This window comes from Argopecten irradians, chromosome 7 (genome assembly GCF_041381155.1).
Source record: "Argopecten irradians isolate NY chromosome 7, Ai_NY, whole genome shotgun sequence".
In the NCBI taxonomy this organism is placed as follows: Eukaryota; Metazoa; Mollusca; class Bivalvia; order Pectinida; family Pectinidae; genus Argopecten; species Argopecten irradians.
Genome location: NC_091140.1, coordinates 38771794 through 38791296, shown reverse-complemented (window position 1 = coordinate 38791296; position 19503 = coordinate 38771794). Strand labels below are relative to the sequence as shown.

Genomic DNA, 19503 nt, shown 5'->3' with positions numbered 1-19503 from the left:
AAAAAAATGGCTTAGTAAAAAAATTGCATATTACTGCCCAAATTATTTTTTTGATTTTTCAAACTTTTAATAATCTAATTTAATTAAACACTGTTTGAGTCATCTGATTTTATGGTATATATAACCAGAGCAACTATTTTAGAGGGAAAAAAACTTAACCTTTATATTGTACATAACATTTCTGATCATGTGCAGTTGGGAATGAATTTTTTTGGACATAAAGCAGTAAATGGTGGGGAGGGGGAGGGAGGGGGATTTCTAGACATTACGAAAAACAATCGGACCACTAAAGTCCCAATTTCTTTCTTTTAATAGATTATAATGTATTTACAACATGTAAAAATTGCTTGCCCATGTGCGGATAAACTAGCAACTTCTTTTTTATAGTTTAGCCGCCTCTTGCTTATTATTCACAGTGAAAATATGGAAGGTTTTTTTATACAGTGATAAGGTTTTCAGTTTTGACAATTGACATGAAATTCATCAATTTCTGACAGTGAAAAGGAGCAGAAAAGTTTATTTTGACTGTCATATTTACCAGTTTCATACCCCATTTGTGCAGGTAGTTACAAAAAACCAGAATAACGAAATCATGAGGTCAATTTCAGGTAACTTACCCAGAATATTTCATATGATACAATTTGAATTAAGTGTTACATACGTATCTATGTATTGATCTTTATATGCAAACAAATGGTTAATTGAACTAGGTTAAAATGAAGTCACTGTTTCTCTCCATCGCCCCTGCCCTATAAACAAAATATCTTCTTTTATTACATTATTCACAGTGAAATATAAGGTTTCATTGTGAAAATATACGTGATATTTTCATTTTTTGACCAATTGGAATACAGCATTGACAGCGAAAATATCATTTTTGACCAATTGTTACGTCAATAATTTGTGGACAAAATATAACGTCATATTTCTTTGTAGAAATATGACGTTATGCTCACAAAAATACGACGACGTAACAATTGAAACGAGAAAAAAGTGTAACAAACAGAATGTTCCTTGTTTCTTGATGAATACCAGGAATATTTCATATCGTAAGGTAGCAACTTTGATATCATTAACTCGTGTTTCGCACTCGTGAAAAATATCAAAGTCTCCGCATCATGAGATGAAATATAACTGGTATTCATCGAGAAACAAGGAATAGCATGTATTTCTTTTTTGGCAAAACATTTAAAGCATAGCGATGATAGATATGATGCTTCTTTTGTTGCATTACAAATTATCGGAGTGCTGAAGATTATCTGTTGAACATGATGAACAATTTAGACAATTGTGTTTTGGCGACCTACATTTTGATAAATTTGATTATTGTTTCGATCTGTTTGTTTAATAACAGTTGTACTCTATCAATATCTCTAAGCAAAATGACAATCGACAAACAATATCAAAATTCGTTTGAAAGGGACCTTACTTTCATGCCTTATTATTACCACTAAGCTGCAATCAATAAAAAAACAAGAGGGCCCATACTGGCGCGCTTCATTTGACGTGCGTATAGAAGAAGGTTCGATAATCAGTCTGGTTATCATTGGTAGTTATAAATTATGTAAAGGGAAGTAATTCTAATATACACTAAGTCGATGGTTGTTAACACGTTTTTTTCCCATTTGAATTGTGATGGGTTAAATGGAATCCTCTTCTGTTTTCTCTGGTTCCATTCCCTGTTCCTGTAAAAACAAAGAAACCATCATTAAAAAGGATTACTATCATTTTTACAACGAAACATGAGGCTTATAAAAACAAACTATGTTGTTTGAAAACACCTACCTGATGTTGGCTCACATATATGATGTCATAGCGGTGGAATGTAGTCAGGAAGTCATCAGGATAGTCAACGCGGATCACTCGCTCCCCATCTCTTTCCTCGATGTGGTAAAACATGGCTTGTGGGTATATCCGTTGCGGGTTAATTGTCCTTTCCATTGGTAATTGTCTTCTCTCAGAACTTTGGTTTCTGAAAGTTGATCTGTACATCAAGTGAGACGACCCTTCCACTATAACAGAAGTTGAAGGTTGCAGCCGTGTTCCCATATATCTCCGTTCATTATACCCCCAAAATGATTGATAGTTACTTGCAGATGACTGTATATCATGATAACCATTCGTATCATTTCCTGAACATAAAACATTTCTTCTTGTGTTCGATTGTCTATTTGTTAAAACTTCCTGTGCAGCGGAGTAAATCCCTGTCTGGCGAGTTGCTCCATCTCTTGGGTGAGATGGATGCCTACGTATAAACGACCGCCGTCCATCTCTAGATGAACCATGGGTTCTTGTTTCAAAGCGAGTAGAGTTTGTAAGAAAGTTACCTCGATTCTCTCCCCTTCGACATCTTTCCTCGATTTGATGGGTGGGTGAATACACATTTTGTGTTGTGATTGTCCTTTCTGTCGATAAATGTTCTACCCTGATTCTAGTTTGCCTTTCAGGAGAATTATTTCCCCGTCGAAAGGGTTGTTGAGCTGTGTTAGAATGTTGTAAATGTCTTCCGCTATTGTGTTGTTGTTTTTTCCCTGAAGACAGCCTATCTCTTACGTGAGATTGGCGCCTTCGTATAGAAGACTGTCTTTCACTTACAGGAGCATCATGTGACACCCGAATCGCATCATAACGGTGAGAGTACCTTAGATAATCAGTATTAAAGTCAACTCGTACAACATGCCTTCCATCTACTTCTTCTGTGTGGTATGCCATGATTTCGGGGTACATTCTCCCCCTAGAAGCCCGAATAGCCGTATTTGTTACCGCAGATTGTCTTTCAGTACGAGACGACTGCCGTCTCATTGACGATGTACGACCTCTACCTTCGGGATGTTGGCGTCTTTGAATCCGTGAAGATTCAGCGACACCAGGAGCTTCTCTCCTCCTGATTCGCATTTGCATTGTTGTAGCAGATTCAACCCATGTGGACCGTTGCAGACCGTCAAAAACGTGACGTAGTTGTCGTGGAAGATTGGTGGTGCATGGAAGATTGGTGGTGCGTGGAAGATTGGTGGTGTGTGGAAGATTAGTGATGCGTGGAAGATTGGTGGTGCTGTTACTCGTAATTTGGCTCTGCTCACAGCGAAGTCTAACAAACGGAAATGGAACTGCATAAACATGTATACAACTGCTATTACATGAAGTGAATGGCGCTGCTATCTCTGTCGCAAATAAGGGTCTGTTCTCTTTGAGCATCGGAACAGACATTTTGTCAGAAAATGAATTGGTCATAAATTGGTCATTTAATGTCTGTGTGAGCAATAGAAACAACGATACTTTTATCCTGGTCAGGCTAGCTGAATTCACATTGAAACGCCACTTCTGACGTTTCATCTTCCAGTAATTCTTGTCAACAACAGTATCTATCATGCTGGTAGTTATGTACACATCATCCGGACAATCACTTCCACTTTCAGAATTGTCCAGATCATCTTCCGGGTCATTCAAACCACTTCCTGAATTAGAAATATCCTTTCTTAGACCATTCATGCTATAGACTGGTTCCCTTCCCTTAGTTCTCTACTCTCCGCCAGGCTGCGCTCCGCTCACTAGGGACCGGTAGCGGGTAACCATGATGATTTTTTTGATTGGTCAATCTACATATCCGGTTCGCTGGTATCACTTTTTTTAGACGTGGGAAACCCCTTTACGCACGAAGCGACGGATCTTAACGTAAAGAATAAATAATTTATTTGAACGATATATAAACAAAATTAAATAAGATCTTAAGTTTTGAAATCATTTCGTGCTAACAGAGTTTAGTGTGTTCATAGGAACGACGTTAATGACGTTATTTTCTCTTAACGGAAGTAGCCGTCTCCATGATGACATATCATGCGCAGAAATGATGCGCACTACTCTGGAGTTGGAATTCTCACTCAAGATGGCTACTCGATACCGGTCCTCAGTGAAGCGTACGCAAGGGAGGTAACTGAGGCGGGAACCAGTCTATTCATGCTACCGTTACACGTACACGATGGGTATCCCCGTATACCCCGTCCACCTCTTTGGTGTTTACTTCTTGATCTTGTGACCAGATGGGTTCTGAACTCCTTTTGTAACCTTTCCTACTCGTTGTGATGTGATACGTCTTAGTGTAGTAGATATTTTAGGGAAGAGAAAATGACGTTGTCTTGCTCTAATGTAGTGATTATATAATGATAAAATCATATCACAAAGTTAGACTTTCCATAATTCTGTATATCATACCAAGGAGAAAGATAATTACTTCAACCTGAAGCATCTTCGTCACTATTAACAAACTCATTTACCTTCCTCTTTCCAATGTTTTCAGTTTCGGTTTAATTTTGTAATACATGTTATATTATTTTTCGTAATTTAATCGTTCGTATTGTTTCCATGGATTTTGTAATATTTCAATATAAATAAAAACAATATTTAAATGTATTTTACGTATATTTTGCCAATAATTAGTTTGGTGTCTTCGTGTAAGTTCGACACGGAGTTAGCCGAAGTTAACAATACCCCGAGATTTGTTTTATCTAGGGTGAATATATAAGTTTAACGTAGACACATATCAGTCATGATATACACATATGACGGGTAGGCATTGTTTATATATGAAAAATACTACCATCTTCTCTCTCTGTTCATAAGGCGAGATCAAGTATAGAATGATCACGTGGGCACCCAAGGAACTCAGTGATCTCTGAAGATAATCCAATGTTAAAATATGTGTCACAAAAACATAAACGAAATTTCAAATTGTACTTTACCGTTGACCATCACTCCACTGTACGTCATGATGTTTGACGCTCTAAATAAGCAGATACATTGTAATATATAATGTGATATAATTAGTTATTCTGGTTTCTTCAAATATTTCTTTCTATGGTATTATTTATTAAAGGCGATGATTTAAAATTTGAAATACAACAAACATAAAATTACTGTTGAAACACCAAAAGCTAATAATTGAATTGTATTATGAGTATATTGAGAGCCAAATGATTATATATACTCTAAAACCTGTCTAATCCAAATGAATTTTCATCATTTCTCGTAAAAGTATGGGAAAAAAAGAAAGATTTTGACCATCAACCCTCGGCAAGCTTCAGGTTGACAAGCCAAAATCTTTCACTCGGGTTGAGATATCCCTGTCTACCTGACTGGCTCATGCACGATTCTATTAATCTTACACAGCTCAATACATGTTGCGTAACCACGGCGTGCATTGTAAGTGACGTCATCAATTTTGACGCATAACGACGGTCCTGCACAACGAAAAAGCTGGAAACAAACAGGATTTTTATTTTTTTTTCTACTTCGTATGGGAGAAAAAGAATGATTCTAAAGAATTCAATCTACATAGTTCAAAACCATGCTTTAAACATGAGAAAACAACATAGGCTTAGTGGACAGATGATACCATTCATTGGATTATGACCTAATTTATGCACTGTGACTCTGTGACTATCAATGTGACTCCTGGATGTAATCATCTTAAACAGGTCATGCCAAGATCCTTATACAGTACAAAGCATCAATTTCAAGCTATCAAATCTTTGAAAATAGTTTTCAGCACAAATATTACAGTTTTTTATACTGAAATAGAATAAATGCTTAACTAGGTCACAGCGACCTACTTTTTGATTTGTTCATCATTTTTCTGAACTGAACTTTACAAACCCAATATTAACAGGCAAAACCTGCAAGAAATGTTATCTCTATTCTAATATTTGATTAATTAGGTCTTAAACAATAAAAATGTTGATTTTCACCCTTTGACCTTTGACCTCTGGAATTACCATGAGCGCAGAAAAAATCGGATATTCTGAATAGCATACAATATGCAACTGACCCTAATGTATCTTCATGCAAGATATTTTGCTTATCACTGAGTGGCTGTAAAACGGACAAAAGTGGTACCCCTCCTTTGACGTATACCACAAGTTAGTAATAAATAGTAGATAAAAACATTTAAAAGTCCCACACAACCTATCACAAGGAGACTAAGCACTTAACATAACCATTTTATGCGCGCAATATAAAATCAGAATCATTTTGTTACTTTAGCTGAGTGATTGCATAAAACATATTAGAAGCATATGTGTCGTTATGTCTACGTTTAAAGGGAACTCGAAATCTTGCTGACATTGTTTGGGTATGTTGAATACATATGAACAAAATTGGGGGAAACGAGGGAGGGGTATAAGTAGTTTATAACTTACGTATTATGACAATCATCAGGTAGAACCTTCATTTAGAGTCTACAATACAGTAGAGTTCCTTCCCTTTGTTTTAATTTGGTCATTAAGACAGACCTCTGGCGAATAAGAATGATAGTTTTAGTGATGTAGTCGTTTGAATCTCAGCTGTTGTGCTCACACGTTTGCACATGTAGTGCTTGTGTTTACATGTATACCCGGTAAATATGTTTGCTATTATTACATAATGGCATAATAGTTAATTCAAATGATGTTATTTAGAGGACAACTTTGCAGTATTGTCCTGCCCCCATTTTCTGCTCGGGTACTTTTCCATACCACGTCAATGTGAGACAATACAGAAGTGCTCTCTCAATAAGACCATATAAGATCAAGATATCAACCAATATAGGGAAATTAGCTTTTGAGACTTTCCAGATTTTATTTCCAGGTCAATAAAATGTCTGGATATCATATACTTTTCTTGTCAGTAATTTCGCCATTTCTGGCTGGCTCTTCAGGAATATAAAATCTATAATATACATATGCATAACAAATATGTTGATATATTCTATAAAACATCACACTAAACACATTGAATAATTCAAACCAACCTTTATTGAAAAATGTAACTTCACATAATCAAAAACTATTAATTTTATGAAGTTGATGTGGTCATATTCTACGTAACAAAATACGCATTTATTTCAATCAATAAACCAGAAATCCATGGATGAGGGAAAATTGATATTTACTGCTAACAACACTTTAACTATATAGCTTTTTATTTTTTGTCTTTTAGTCTTTCAAATAAACCAAATAGAAACATAAGAAATCACGAATTTATGGTAAGGTATATCTATTGTCGTATCCAACCCAAAAAAGTGCTCATCAGGATGTGAATAAAAGTATGCAAACTGAGGGTTACTTAATAGACCGAATTTAGACCTTTGACAAAGTTATTGAAGAAAGATGACTACAAATTAAAAAACAAAATCACAAAAATATGGTACAATGTAGTATTCATATCTTTGTCAGTATTTAATTATTCAGGTTGAAGTTTAGGTCTCAAAAAGAGGAAAGTGCACTTTTACAAACGAGGAATATGGATGGAATATGGTAAAAAATATTAAAATATCCTTAAAGAAAAGAAAAATTGGAAAGAAGTCTAAAGTTTCTAATAAATCATCTCAAATCTATAATCTTCTACACAAGTCAAGAACGATTATTTCATTTTGCTAGCTAAAGGGAAATAATCCACTATTAAAATCTAACAAATCAATTACCTGAATTCGGGAGATGGTGGCTAGATCTGATGATTTAAAGTAATTATTTTAGAGTCAGACAAATAGATAGGTGATATCAGTGTAAATTCATTCACGATTTATTTTCAATTACAAAATAGAAATAGGTAACAATATATTGGAATGATCCTTTAGCTTTATTTACAAGGCATGATTTTGGGAATCAAGATAAGTTATTTCGTGATTAATGATACAACGTTAGCTATAAAAATGTAAAATTATGAAAATTTTAATAATATGTATATTCCACTGTGGTAAATTCTTGTCGTGTATCCATGTATTACGGCAATAGTTCTATACAAGACAACACGACATGAATATACCACAGTATACAGTTTATATACCAAAACACGCACCACGCGCATCCATACACGCTATACACCACACATATGGGTAGCCATCCACACATGACATTGGCTATTTATCGGACGTTAATATGATAATGATAATAAAACAAACCACCTGATATTTTGTTAGTTCGACAATGCACACTAAGTGTAATTCTTCAATGACATGGAGCGATTTACTTTGGCAAAGTGTGCTGGCTGAAAATCCATTTTGAATTCAGGATTTGAGGACATCATGAAAAAAATGGCTGCAAATTTGCTGGATTTCTGCATGTCAATGTGATGTTTTAACTGCCAGCTGTAGTTATATGATAAAAAATACCTGTTTTAATTTTCTGTGCGATTTGATGAAACTCATTATACATACTAAGTATTTAATAATGGTTTTATTGACTTTAAAATAAAAAAATAAAATAAATTAATTTGGAATCCATGTCATAGGACATCATAAAGCATTTACATATACCATATTAAAAAAAAAGAAAATTTGGTATGTTGATAAAGTATGTTGTTGCAACCCTATGCATGAGTGATCCAGGCAAAAAGCTGCTCCTGCGTCTGCTAACTAATCATCACACTGATGATATTGACATGTCATGAGTGTGCATGGTTAAACGATATAAATGGTGGTAAACATATTAATTAAATAAAATATATGATTCTATGCCGGCGACAATTACAACCTAGATTTAAAGATATTTTGGTTATCCGCGGTGATAATGTCAGCTGGTAACGAGTTCCATTCCCTGATGTTACGCGGGTAAAATAGTCACTACAAGTTGTTATTCTATGGGTGGAGCTATGGTCATTCCTGGAAGAGTTTATACAGTGTGATGCTACAGTCCTACACTGTCTTAAAACGGCTCTTCTGTAAGTGTTACTATGTTGATAACACTGTTTTCTTTGACCTTTGCCAGATTCATCGCCCCTTCTTGTAAGTAGAATGGAGTTTCCTCTCCCAGCAGGGCAGCCTTCTACAATTTAAGTGTAACAAAATTTTATAAACACAAATGAATCAGTTTACAGTTATAGAAAGCATGAAACGTGTTTATAGCTATTTCAATACCGCTTATACTGTCTAATGATATAGCTACAAACCTTTAGGAGCATTACATAAACTAATAAAATAAAGTCTGATCAATGTCAGCTTATATCACACTTTAATTGTAAGATAACGTTTATCACATCGAATTGTATTTCTAATAATGCATAAAAAGCGTTCGATGGAAGACCTGGCATTTTTGCATTTTGCTTAATTTTACGCATGATAAAAGTGTTCACAACTTAAATCAATATATAAGTACAGTCTAGCATGTTTATTACGACTTCTCAAAGAACAAAAAAAATGGTTGTTATAATCTAAGTCAAGTCTAAAAAAAGGCTTTTTGGGACACTGAGAAATTGGTTCAATGGGACAGGTGGTTATTATAACGGTTGCTAAGGCAGGTAGATAGTTTACGGAAACTGAAAATGTAGACATTGGCAAGTTAAGGTAGAACTTATATCAATGAAATAAATGAAATAAAAAAAGATATTTTACCTGTTGTTTAAACTGATTCGTGGTAATGAGAGTGTTGACATGGATACCTCTAGGAACACTTAAAGTGAACATGGCATATCCTTCGTGTACAAACAGGATATCACATAGACTGGAGTCACCAGTAGGGTTGGCTGTAATAAAGATATATAATATATACATATGTAACTGTATATTATTATCAGACAATAACACAAAGACTGGAGTTATTACTGGAGTTGGCTGCAAGACCGATACAAATTACCTTCATATCAATAACACCTTTAGACAACTTATCATTTAGATATCACAAATGCTTCAAGGCTTGGTATGGCAATATAACTGAAATACTGCTGTAAATACTTAAAACAATTAAGTAATTTAATTGAGAACAATAAACCAACCAAAACATATATATCTTTAACAGTTTAGCCACAACCCAATAGCAATCAGTGGTCTCCTTCGCGTCACTAAATTCATTTTGAGATCATAAATCAAATCAGTCTTAATAGGTTACAAATTACAGTGGGTTATTATAAAATGAATGACGTTCTTATTAGAATGCTGCCAGATACCCTTTGTGATGGAAAGATGATAAGAATTTGTTAAAGACGCTCCACCGCTGACAAATGATATTTTTCTCTATCAAAAACAGGAGCAGAAGAAATAGTTTTTTTCTTCAGTTACAAAAGTTATTTTCTTACTTATTCTTTACATCATTACCACCATTGAAAAGTTTGAGCTTCTAATTTTACTTCAAGATAAATTATTAAAAAAAAATTAATTGCATCCCGAGAAAAGTCGACGACACTATGTCCTATATGGAATGAGTTACTGATTTCGCATTCAACAAAAGTAAAATGAATTATTTTATATTATATTTTCGTGATAATTAGACATATATATACACGATTTAACGCCAATTATTGTTCAAATGATGAGTTTCCTTTATGCTCTGTCGGCGGTGGAGCATCTTTAAACATAACAAAATATAACCTCAAACTAATGCAATATAGGCTTACAATATCTGAATATCTGAGACATTTGTGAAAGGATTACCTGAGTGGTTTGATGTGGGAAGGATATTGTCATGTCGTATGTTGACTTCATAGTTCGGGTCTGAGGAGGTACCTCCTAAAGACTTGAGCTGTACATAAAAAATGGTATTAAGAGTCAATAAATACTGTTTATTGTCATAGAACATAGACCATTGTTTATAAATATTCAAAAGCATGATGTAACATTAAGATAATCACCTATCTTGCTTAATAATGTAAGAACAGATTCAAAGCGAGCTTGCAATATTGACTATTAGTTATTACATAACACATTAAAATAACATGGGAAATCAAGATAATGATTGAAGAAAAGAACAAAATGGTATTGAGTTTTAATTCCTATTTTTTATGTTACCTCAATATGTATTTTAAAAAAATGTTATCCCAATCCCTTTTATGGTCTATCGGTTTTAAATAATTTCCAAATTATATTTGATGGCCTATATATAACTATATTTGATGGTCGACGTATAAGTTTATTTGATGGTCTATGCATACCTTTGCAAAGGATGAACTAGCCTGTGTTTCAGTTGGTTGTTGAAAACCTTCAGCTCCAGTCAATGAAGTATGAGGTGGGCATTCTAGTTGTTGGGACGGAGCAGAGCTTAGAGTTCTGTTGTAGCCGCTAGTACCATTGTAGCCGCTGTCCACTAAGTAATCTGTAGGGTCGGCAATCTCAACATTGACCGTTTTGGGACATGGTGTCACTCGGAATGTTTTTGTCGGATGTTCAGCCATTAGCTTGCAAACTGTCTTCGGAAGTCTTAAGTTGTTCTTGTGGTCCAATTCCACAGGGTATCTCCCTGGAAAAATGTCAGCATCATCTTTACCAACATCATCTGCAGTTGTAGAGTTAGACATCAAAAGTTCTTGGTGAGCAAGAATCTCCATATCGTCTTCACCTAGTGTACCATTCCAATTTCTGTTAATATGAAAGCAAGAATAACACACTGGGTTCCCACATTCACTTAGCCATGACTGCGATGCAGGTCCTGTTGCCTCTTGAAGACCTTGAGAATCAGTAATTTTTAAGCTTGAACCCGAACACAACAAAGAAGGATATGGTTCAGGTTCTACACTTAATATATGTATTGCTTCCCGTGGATTATGTAAATCTTGGTAAATTTCTACATCATCATCATCATCATCATGAGATGGTTGGTATATCCTGAGACCGTTAGAGCTGTAACAGTGCGGTTTTGCTGTTTGCAGTTCCACACGATTAGGCAAATCTTGAATGTTATTATCCTCTAACTGGCAAGGACTTGTACTACATGTATCATTTGGAACTGGACCTTCTTCGGAAAGATTTTCTTCACTTGAATTAAGAAGTTCTGTGTTATCTGCAGAAGTTCCCGGAGTTCCAATTGTTTGACTGTTATTTACACTCGCCATACTACTAACGAAAACAACACCGAACAGAACAAGGATGCACGTAATTATTGTATTTGCACACTGAACGATCGACACAATAAAAAATATTAGGATACATATGTCTCCATATATTTTACAGAAGTTTGTTGGTGGTGCAGTTGTTGCCTCTGACGGTGACACAGAGGGATCCTCCGATTCTTCTGGTTGTGTAGGTTCTGGTTGATGTCTGATTTGTTCCGGCCGTTCTATCGAATCTGCCTGTCCTTCATTGTGTTGATCTTGCGTCACAGCGGCTGAATCGTCTTGGGATTCCATATCCAAGTCATTATGATTTGTTTCAGGTAATGATTTATTTGGATCTGTATTGTCCATGATGGGAATCATGTATAAATTGTCTCACTTTCTTTATGAAAAGCTGAAAATAAAAATGACAATATTTCAGACAAATGATCAAAGATAACATGTTGACACAACTGTATTAATGCCATTCGGTATCTAGACAAAGGTACATTGTTTGCATGCAATCAATTAAAAAGAAAATCTAGAGATAACACTGATTTTATACGGCGGAGAAACCTCACTTCTTATTTAATCAGACAGTGATCTGTTTGGCTGCGACAACCCATAAAGAAACTCCGAATCGAGTACACAGTAAAATACTTTATAACGATAACATTTTATAAAGCACTTAATGAATAAAACTGATGAAATATACGACGAAACGATAAATTTAAATTCGTTTCATAAGTACTGGATAGACGATTAATCTGCAAAAAAAAAGAAAAAAAAAAGAAAAATCTAGGTTAATACTATTTTGCAAACAATCTTATAATGTGTAGAAAGTTACCATATATTTTAATGCAGTTCCACAAATCTGGATTTAAAAAATGTTTTAACTCCAGTTTACCTGCATTGTATTTTTCCACAAAAATCTGATACAACTTATTTTGAGGTGAAGACGATGAACAATCAAATGCAATTTTTTTGATGCAACATATCATTTACTAGTGTTGATATGCATAGATAGGTTTCTTAAGGTTTCCAACGTGAACCCAATGTGCTTTGTGGATAGACAGGAGCCGGAATGACTGGAACTTTACAACGGCTTTCGTATTTATACCCGCTATAAAAAGACATTACTTGATTGGATAAAGAAATTATGCCAATAGCATACACTTAGAGCTTTTTTTTATCCAATATGCTTTAATAAATCTTTTCAAACCTTAACTTATAATTGTTTTACACTGCTATCCATTAGCCTGAAAACATTTAGTTGAGGAATGGATTAAAGTGCTAATTAGATTTGGCATTATATCGCATCTTTAATAAACGTTTGAAAGAATTTAACGAGCTTTCCCTATGATTACGACGTTCTAATTCTATAATGTTGTAGTTAAGACCAATTCGTTTTGATTTTTAAAAATATGCTTTTGATACATATGTATCAATATGTGATAACATTTATTTAGTTAGATTTTTTTAAAATTATTTTTTTTCTAATTCAAAGGTCATGTTATAAAGATCCCTATGGTATTTACAAAACATACCCGGTTAGAAGCGATGAGTCTGTCATGTTGTCTTAGTCCGGGTTTTTATACACAGGTTATCGTCACATCAGAGATAATTGATAACAATAGGGCCAAGTAATGTAAATCCCTGCATTGTTGGCATCATATGCATCATAGGGTATCATGATATTATCATGGATGTACTCTTATACATATCTGTTTATGTAAATAGGCACGAAATATACACGAAACATTGTGATAAAACAATACATATAAATTCGAAGCATAAAATCAAAATTTCTTTTTAATGAATCTGCAGTTACAGTTACAATTATATATACGTACATAAAATACAATTACACGTTTTTGATTACAGATTACATCTGATTTTCTATAAATAATAAATATTGATTAAAAATACTCCAACACTGATATCGATGCTTATATTATTTCAAATATCATGTGGTTTATGAATATCAAATACCTTGTGAATTTACTGGTAATATAGCTATAGGTTTATGATTAGTTAAAATTTAATGTCCAAATAGTTTGAAAATTGCTATATATTTTTGTATAGATAATTGTAGTGTGCGTGTTTTCATCAACGTATGTCAACGGATAACAACATGTTTTATAAACATGCATTGCACAATGCCCTCTTTAGATAATCCGCCATTGATAGTCAGCTTATATAGACCAGGTACAATGTATGTGTGAACACTGCAGTATGATAGCATTGCAGCTATACACATGATAGTCCTATTCAGTGACATGTATTGTTCTGGTTGGCCGAGTTTACGTACAACATTTGGGAGGGAAACTTGCTGGTAAAGAAATTGTACAAGGATTACAAGTTGTTTACAATGAAATGTTTAACGATATATTAAGATAGTATTTATATTACTCTTTCCAAATAGTTTGAAAATTGCTATTGATTATACCATACAATGTCCTTTTTAGATAATCTGCCATTAAGGTACATTGCAGCATATCATTTTAACTACAGATATGCATGCAGCTGACCTAATTTACATACAATTGGTGGTATCCGTTTACTCTGAAAATTAGGTCTGGACTTTAGTCTTATTTAGTAACAGGGACCACGTACACTATTCGGGATTGAATCTTGCAGGTAATGACATTGTTCATGGATTACAAGTTATCTACAAGGAAATGTTAAAAGATATAGTAAGATAAGTAATATAGTATATTTAGATGACTCTTTATCGGAGAATTCGCAGCAGGGGATCACACTAAACGTGTCTACATTTTGAATGTTTGTAGTATAATATATTTAATATCTGATAGTGCTGCATGGGATGAGAGAGCTATTCAGTCAGATGTTGTATCCCCAACGTTGTTTTGGGAGAAATAAGACTGGTCTTTGGGTTTACGTCGGGAATACATGCTCGTGAAATTAACACCTGATTAATTAGTTAATAGGTGCAGTGATTTACGTCGCTGGATCAGCTGCAATGTTACTCTTAAGTATTTGATAATTAATGTAATTAACTATTAGCAATTGATATACTCTTGATTTTCGCAACATAGATAGATGCAGCTTTTTACAGTTAGCGGTAGCATGGTTCTATCAATAGGACACTTACAAATGACTCCAGAATAACTAATTCACCCATGTTTTAAAACAAGAAAAAGCCATAAACTTGACATTATTTCCAGTTTTATTAAAATCAGTCTATGTCATAAGTAATTCAGAATTATTGTTTTGAAACCACAATTTATTTCTTATACAGAGATACTTATTTAAGCCACTTTTTTCTTTCTCAGTGTACTATAAAATGTACAGATATTGATAAAAATATAATTTTATCAATTTGTTTTCTTTCTTTATTGGTTTGTGATGATTTATTACTCGTTCTTTTAAAATCTTCCCATCAATGGAATTCAATGTTTATTTTTCACGCACACGTACTATATTCTTATTCTCACATACTTGACAGGGTTATCCTGCGTTATCTGATTTGTGTAGATTTATCAAGTCCTAATTGGCTTTATTATGGAATAACAATATTTCTAAAAGGGAGGTTACTCTTATAGGCATGATAGTTCTCAGATTCATCATTCCGCAGATTTTATTTCCCTTGCTTAACACCATCAATGTACTTGGTGTCAATAGTAAATGTTGACTATTGTAAATATTCAGGCCCTCGATTTTTTTCTCAAAATCATTGAGAAAGACTGCGAATTCTGCCCTTAATCCTGATCGCCCGGATTTGTTTTGTTCTTGATTTGAATGTTAGGGCGAAATATAAGTGTTTGGTTCTATAACATTTCAGGTGCCTTCTCTCCTCAGAAACATTTCTTAAAACAGATATAAAAGTATGTTTGTGTTGTTTTCGTATTTTTTAAGGGTATAGTTTAATGATAAGGAAATGCACGAATGGTGAAGATTTAATATTTATTTTATTTTTTTTTGTTTTATTTCATTGAATTATTTGGTAAATAATGTCACATTTGACTTACTTCATTATATATATTTTTAAAAAAATTTTATGATTTGATCAATTAAAATTAGAATTAGACTTGTAATTCCACTACACTACGATTCTCTTCGTTACGCTTGCATACCGTGTATTAACCCATTGTGTGTTTGTATTTTGTAGGAATCTGACCAGAAATGAGAAAAGATACGTTTAGATATATAGTGTTGATAAGACTGAATTACGTGCAGTGTGTATTTCTGAATATTTTGGATTTATACGATATTCAACTTGGATTTACAATGTGCACATTTCGATCTGATTTGTGTGGATTTATGAAATACTAATTGGATTTTTTTTAATGGAATAACAAGATTTTTGTTTCAAACCAATACCGGTAAGTACATTTTTTATACAATAGCAATATACATGTATAACAACCGTTCATCCATTTGAATTTGTTATACTTTTAGCATTTTATAGAATATTAAAATCATGTTGTTCGCTGAATATTATTGTCTGTACTCCTGATCAAAACCTCTCACGTCTTTTATATGATTTAACAAAAAAGAAACTCTCAATGCAAACCCTTCTTATGATTGAAAAATCAATGGTATAATCAATGACTTTTTGATACCTGGTAGGGAATAAATAAAAATTGACAACCATTAGAAGGGAGATCACTCTTACGGATTTATATGATAGTTGAAGCATTCAGAAGAATGTATTTCCCTTGTTTAACATCATCAGTAACTTTATGTCAATATTGCATGCTAATCAGCCAATTGCACATTACCAACCATATTTGTGTTCTTAACAAACAATGACTTTACATCATGCCTATAGCTGTTTAAAATTATGGTAAATAGCAAGTCGAGTAAGTCACACATTTATTAATAATTAAATCAAATCATATGCATTAGCCGGACATAAAATCAAGTTCTATAGTTTCGGAGACTACGAATGCCATAGAAAACTATTATATATGACTTACATTTCAAAGTGTTTCCTTACTGTCATGATCCATCGATACATCTGGGAGCTGGTTATGATATGGGTCACTAAGCACTATCCCAGAAAGTTTTGTCACATAATTATTGGCTAGGTGCCATCACTGGTACAACCGAACAACTGATAAATTGGGGGTCGTCTCAAAGGTGTTACTAAGATATCCGATTTAAAATATACACATGCGCATATGCGTTTCGTAAAGGCAATGGTATTACACAAAATTTTAAGCTCATTTATGTTTGCTGTAACATTTAATACAGCAGTGTTCAAAAATAAAAAAGTAAGGATAAGTGAAATCCTGTATAATAGCTTAATATACACTACTACATACTGAATACATATACTAATTCAAGATGAATGATGCCGGAATCGGCCGAGGATAGCAATAAAATATGACGAATGCGGTCAATATTTCTGCATAATATGTTAGTATATCAGTATTTCTCTGACGCCAAGATATGAAAATTGCCTTTTTATGATAGATATAGTATCTTCAAATTGGTGTTTATTTGATAGCATCGTAAGACACACATTTAATAATATTATCGTGACGTCACAATTGTCACTGTATTTTTTGGTTTTTGTTTATGTCTGATGTAAGTTTATAGATCGATAAACATCTCCGGAAATCACTTTACTATTACGAACAACGTAACGATGTTAACATTGTGAAATGAAATTGTAAACCACAACATGGTGCCATGGTCTGACCTTTAAAAAATTGTTCTCATATTAATGCACTGTAGAGTTCATTTTAATGCACTGCCAAAAAATCATCTTTTAAAAAAAAACTGGTCGAAAATTCACTCAGCAATTTTACTTTGACAGGATAATTTACTTTGAATAAAATAATGTGTTAAGCAGTAAATGGGAGCAGAATGAAGGTATTAGCTATTGGGGTAAAAACTTGACCCCGCTTTTAAAGTCAGGACAAGCACTGTATTTAAATTATAATTATGTACAGTGCTTAAAAACTTAAATAATATTTTACGATTTAAACTCTCTTTTGATAAATAGTAAATCACTTAAAATATATCTTCAAATTTCGGTAGATTGCCACTGTAGTGAAATATAACTTCGTTACGAATTGTTTTGATCGTAATATGTTGTGTTAAAGTTTGTGAATTTTGTACCCCATGCACAGACATGTTAGAGATTAGAAACCACAAGTTACGCTCATCAACTGTCTTGTTAAGCTTATATCTACCTTTATTCCAATATTGACCCTCTTCAGATAATACTTAGATATTTGTGTATCTGCAATAATTGATACAGCCGAATAGTTTACTCTTGGCGTGCACTAAAGCTATATTAATCAGTGACAATCAATCGATCGATGCAGTGCGTAAATGTCACAAACTCATATACATGTAGCTAAATACCCATGCTGTTTTGTCGGAATTCCGAACCGTATTACGTGACTGACGTCGACACGACCTGAACGTGGTGAGCCAAGCAACTAGCGTAAACGCACATACTGGTATACATTTGTATGTCAGCAGAGTGAGGAGTATTTGAAACATCTCATTCACACATTGCCGTAAGATATTGTGTGTATCAAATATTGTAATGTTCGAGCATTATTTTCTTTGTAGATCCAGTCTGCTCAAGTTGACTACATGTTTTGTTTATGAAATTGTTGACATTTTCTCTTGGTTTCACAAATCTCGTGTTTCTTCGAGATTGGCGCGACGATGTTCATAAGAGTTCGGCAATTTCGAGCCTATTTTTCTCGTGTATACAGTACGTTAAAAAGATTGTTTACATTATATTTATTATTAAATATAGTGCTGCAACTTTATACAAAATGGTAAAACTAGAAAATGTAAACCTCAGACAGATGAAGAAAATATTGTATAAAACTTAAACGGTTTTCACTAAGACAAAAAGAGCGAAAGTTATAGACCATACAACTTGAAAGTAAAACTCGAAATATTGCTGATACTGTTTGGATAAGATGAATACACGGAGGCAGGAATTGGGGAAATGAGGTAGGAGTATACGTAGTTTATCACGTCTGTACTATGCAAAAAATCAGACAGAGCTTTTATTTGGGGTCTACAATAAAGCAGAGTTACTTCCGGTTTTCTAAACTTGGTCATTAAGACCTTTGGTGAATTCTAGTGTTTCAGAATAGGAGTAAACGTGTCCCAGGTTTGAATCTCAACTGATGTGCTCTCACGTTTGCCCTTGTAGTCCCTATGTTAACATGTGACTCCTGTATTTGCTATACAGGATTTTAGATGGACATGTAGGGCAAAATTTCAAATATTGTTTATTGATCTAAATATATCATATTCTTAAAGACTGATACCTCCATTATAAGAAATTAACAAGACAAGGATAACTTTTTGAAAATTTATAATGCATCAGATGGTGTTAATTGGTGCACTCCAAGTCACGTAACAGGATAGACATTTCACACAAGCATATTTGAAGCAATATTTATATAAATTCAGTCTTGCTTAACTTTATTTAAGACTTCCTGGACATACCTATACACCTTTCACTATCAAACAGCACTGAATCATTTTCCGGATTATTACGCTAATAAGTTTTTATATTAAAGCCATACTGATATTTATTTTAAATTTTGCTTATAATTAACACACACAACTTTATTCTACCAAATACATAAAAAGATATTCACATTTTAATGATACTTTCCTTTTTATGCCCCTTTTCCAAAGATGGAACTTGCTTATAAACAAACTAAAAAAAAAAATAATAGTTTGTTCTGTGGTGGGTTTTTTTCATATACCCAGTCTCACGTAACT

The 19503-nt window shown here is 33.6% G+C and overlaps 2 protein-coding genes and 1 long non-coding RNA gene across 5 annotated transcripts in view; 1 reads left to right on the top strand and 2 right to left on the bottom strand.

Moving 5' to 3' along the window:
* LOC138328391 (uncharacterized) overlaps positions 1–19503 on the top strand; it is a 70458-nt gene that overhangs the window by 12814 nt on the left and 38141 nt on the right. For 2 of the 3 annotated variants that reach the window (XR_011209203.1, XR_011209204.1), the window contains exon 7: positions 15899–16112. This is a non-coding gene — a long non-coding RNA (uncharacterized lncRNA). Of the gene's footprint in view, positions 1–11905; positions 12108–15898; positions 16113–19503 lie in introns of all 3 variants that reach the window. The other variant, XR_011209205.1, reaches the window with a different exon arrangement.
* Positions 891–4294, bottom strand: LOC138328384 (uncharacterized). The gene is made up of 2 exons (XM_069275170.1): positions 1786–4294; positions 891–1685 (listed from the first exon to the last, which is right to left on the bottom strand). Exons 1-2 carry the CDS (start codon positions 3487–3489, stop codon positions 1641–1643), a joined length of 1749 nt encoding a protein of 582 aa, XP_069131271.1. The 5' UTR covers positions 3490–4294; the 3' UTR covers positions 891–1640.
* On the bottom strand, positions 6773–17836 carry LOC138328385 (uncharacterized). Its single transcript, XM_069275171.1, has 5 exons — positions 16710–17836; positions 10891–12181; positions 10394–10481; positions 9359–9489; positions 6773–8792 (listed from the first exon to the last, which is right to left on the bottom strand). Exons 2-5 carry the CDS (start codon positions 12148–12150, stop codon positions 8673–8675), a joined length of 1599 nt encoding a protein of 532 aa, XP_069131272.1. The 5' UTR covers positions 12151–12181; positions 16710–17836; the 3' UTR covers positions 6773–8672.

What these genes read in the sequence shown, in the direction of transcription:
- LOC138328384 (XM_069275170.1), bottom strand. Translation starts at nt 3,489, where the DNA reads ATGAATGGTCTAAGAAAGGATATTTCTAATTCAGGAAGTGGTTTGAAT. An exon ending in TATATGTGAGCCAACATCAG is followed by an intron (nt 1,686 to 1,785) that starts GTAGGTGTTTTC and finishes TTGTTTTTACAG; the next exon opens with GAACAGGGAATGGAACCAGA.
- LOC138328385 (XM_069275171.1), bottom strand. Translation starts at nt 12,150, where the DNA reads ATGATTCCCATCATGGACAATACAGATCCAAATAAATCATTACCTGAA. An exon ending in CTAGTTCATCCTTTGCAAAG is followed by an intron (nt 10,482 to 10,890) that starts GTATGCATAGAC and finishes TTTTATGTACAG; the next exon opens with CTCAAGTCTTTAGGAGGTAC. An exon ending in CGAATCAGTTTAAACAACAG is followed by an intron (nt 8,793 to 9,358) that starts GTAAAATATCTT and finishes CTTAAATTGTAG; the next exon opens with AAGGCTGCCCTGCTGGGAGA.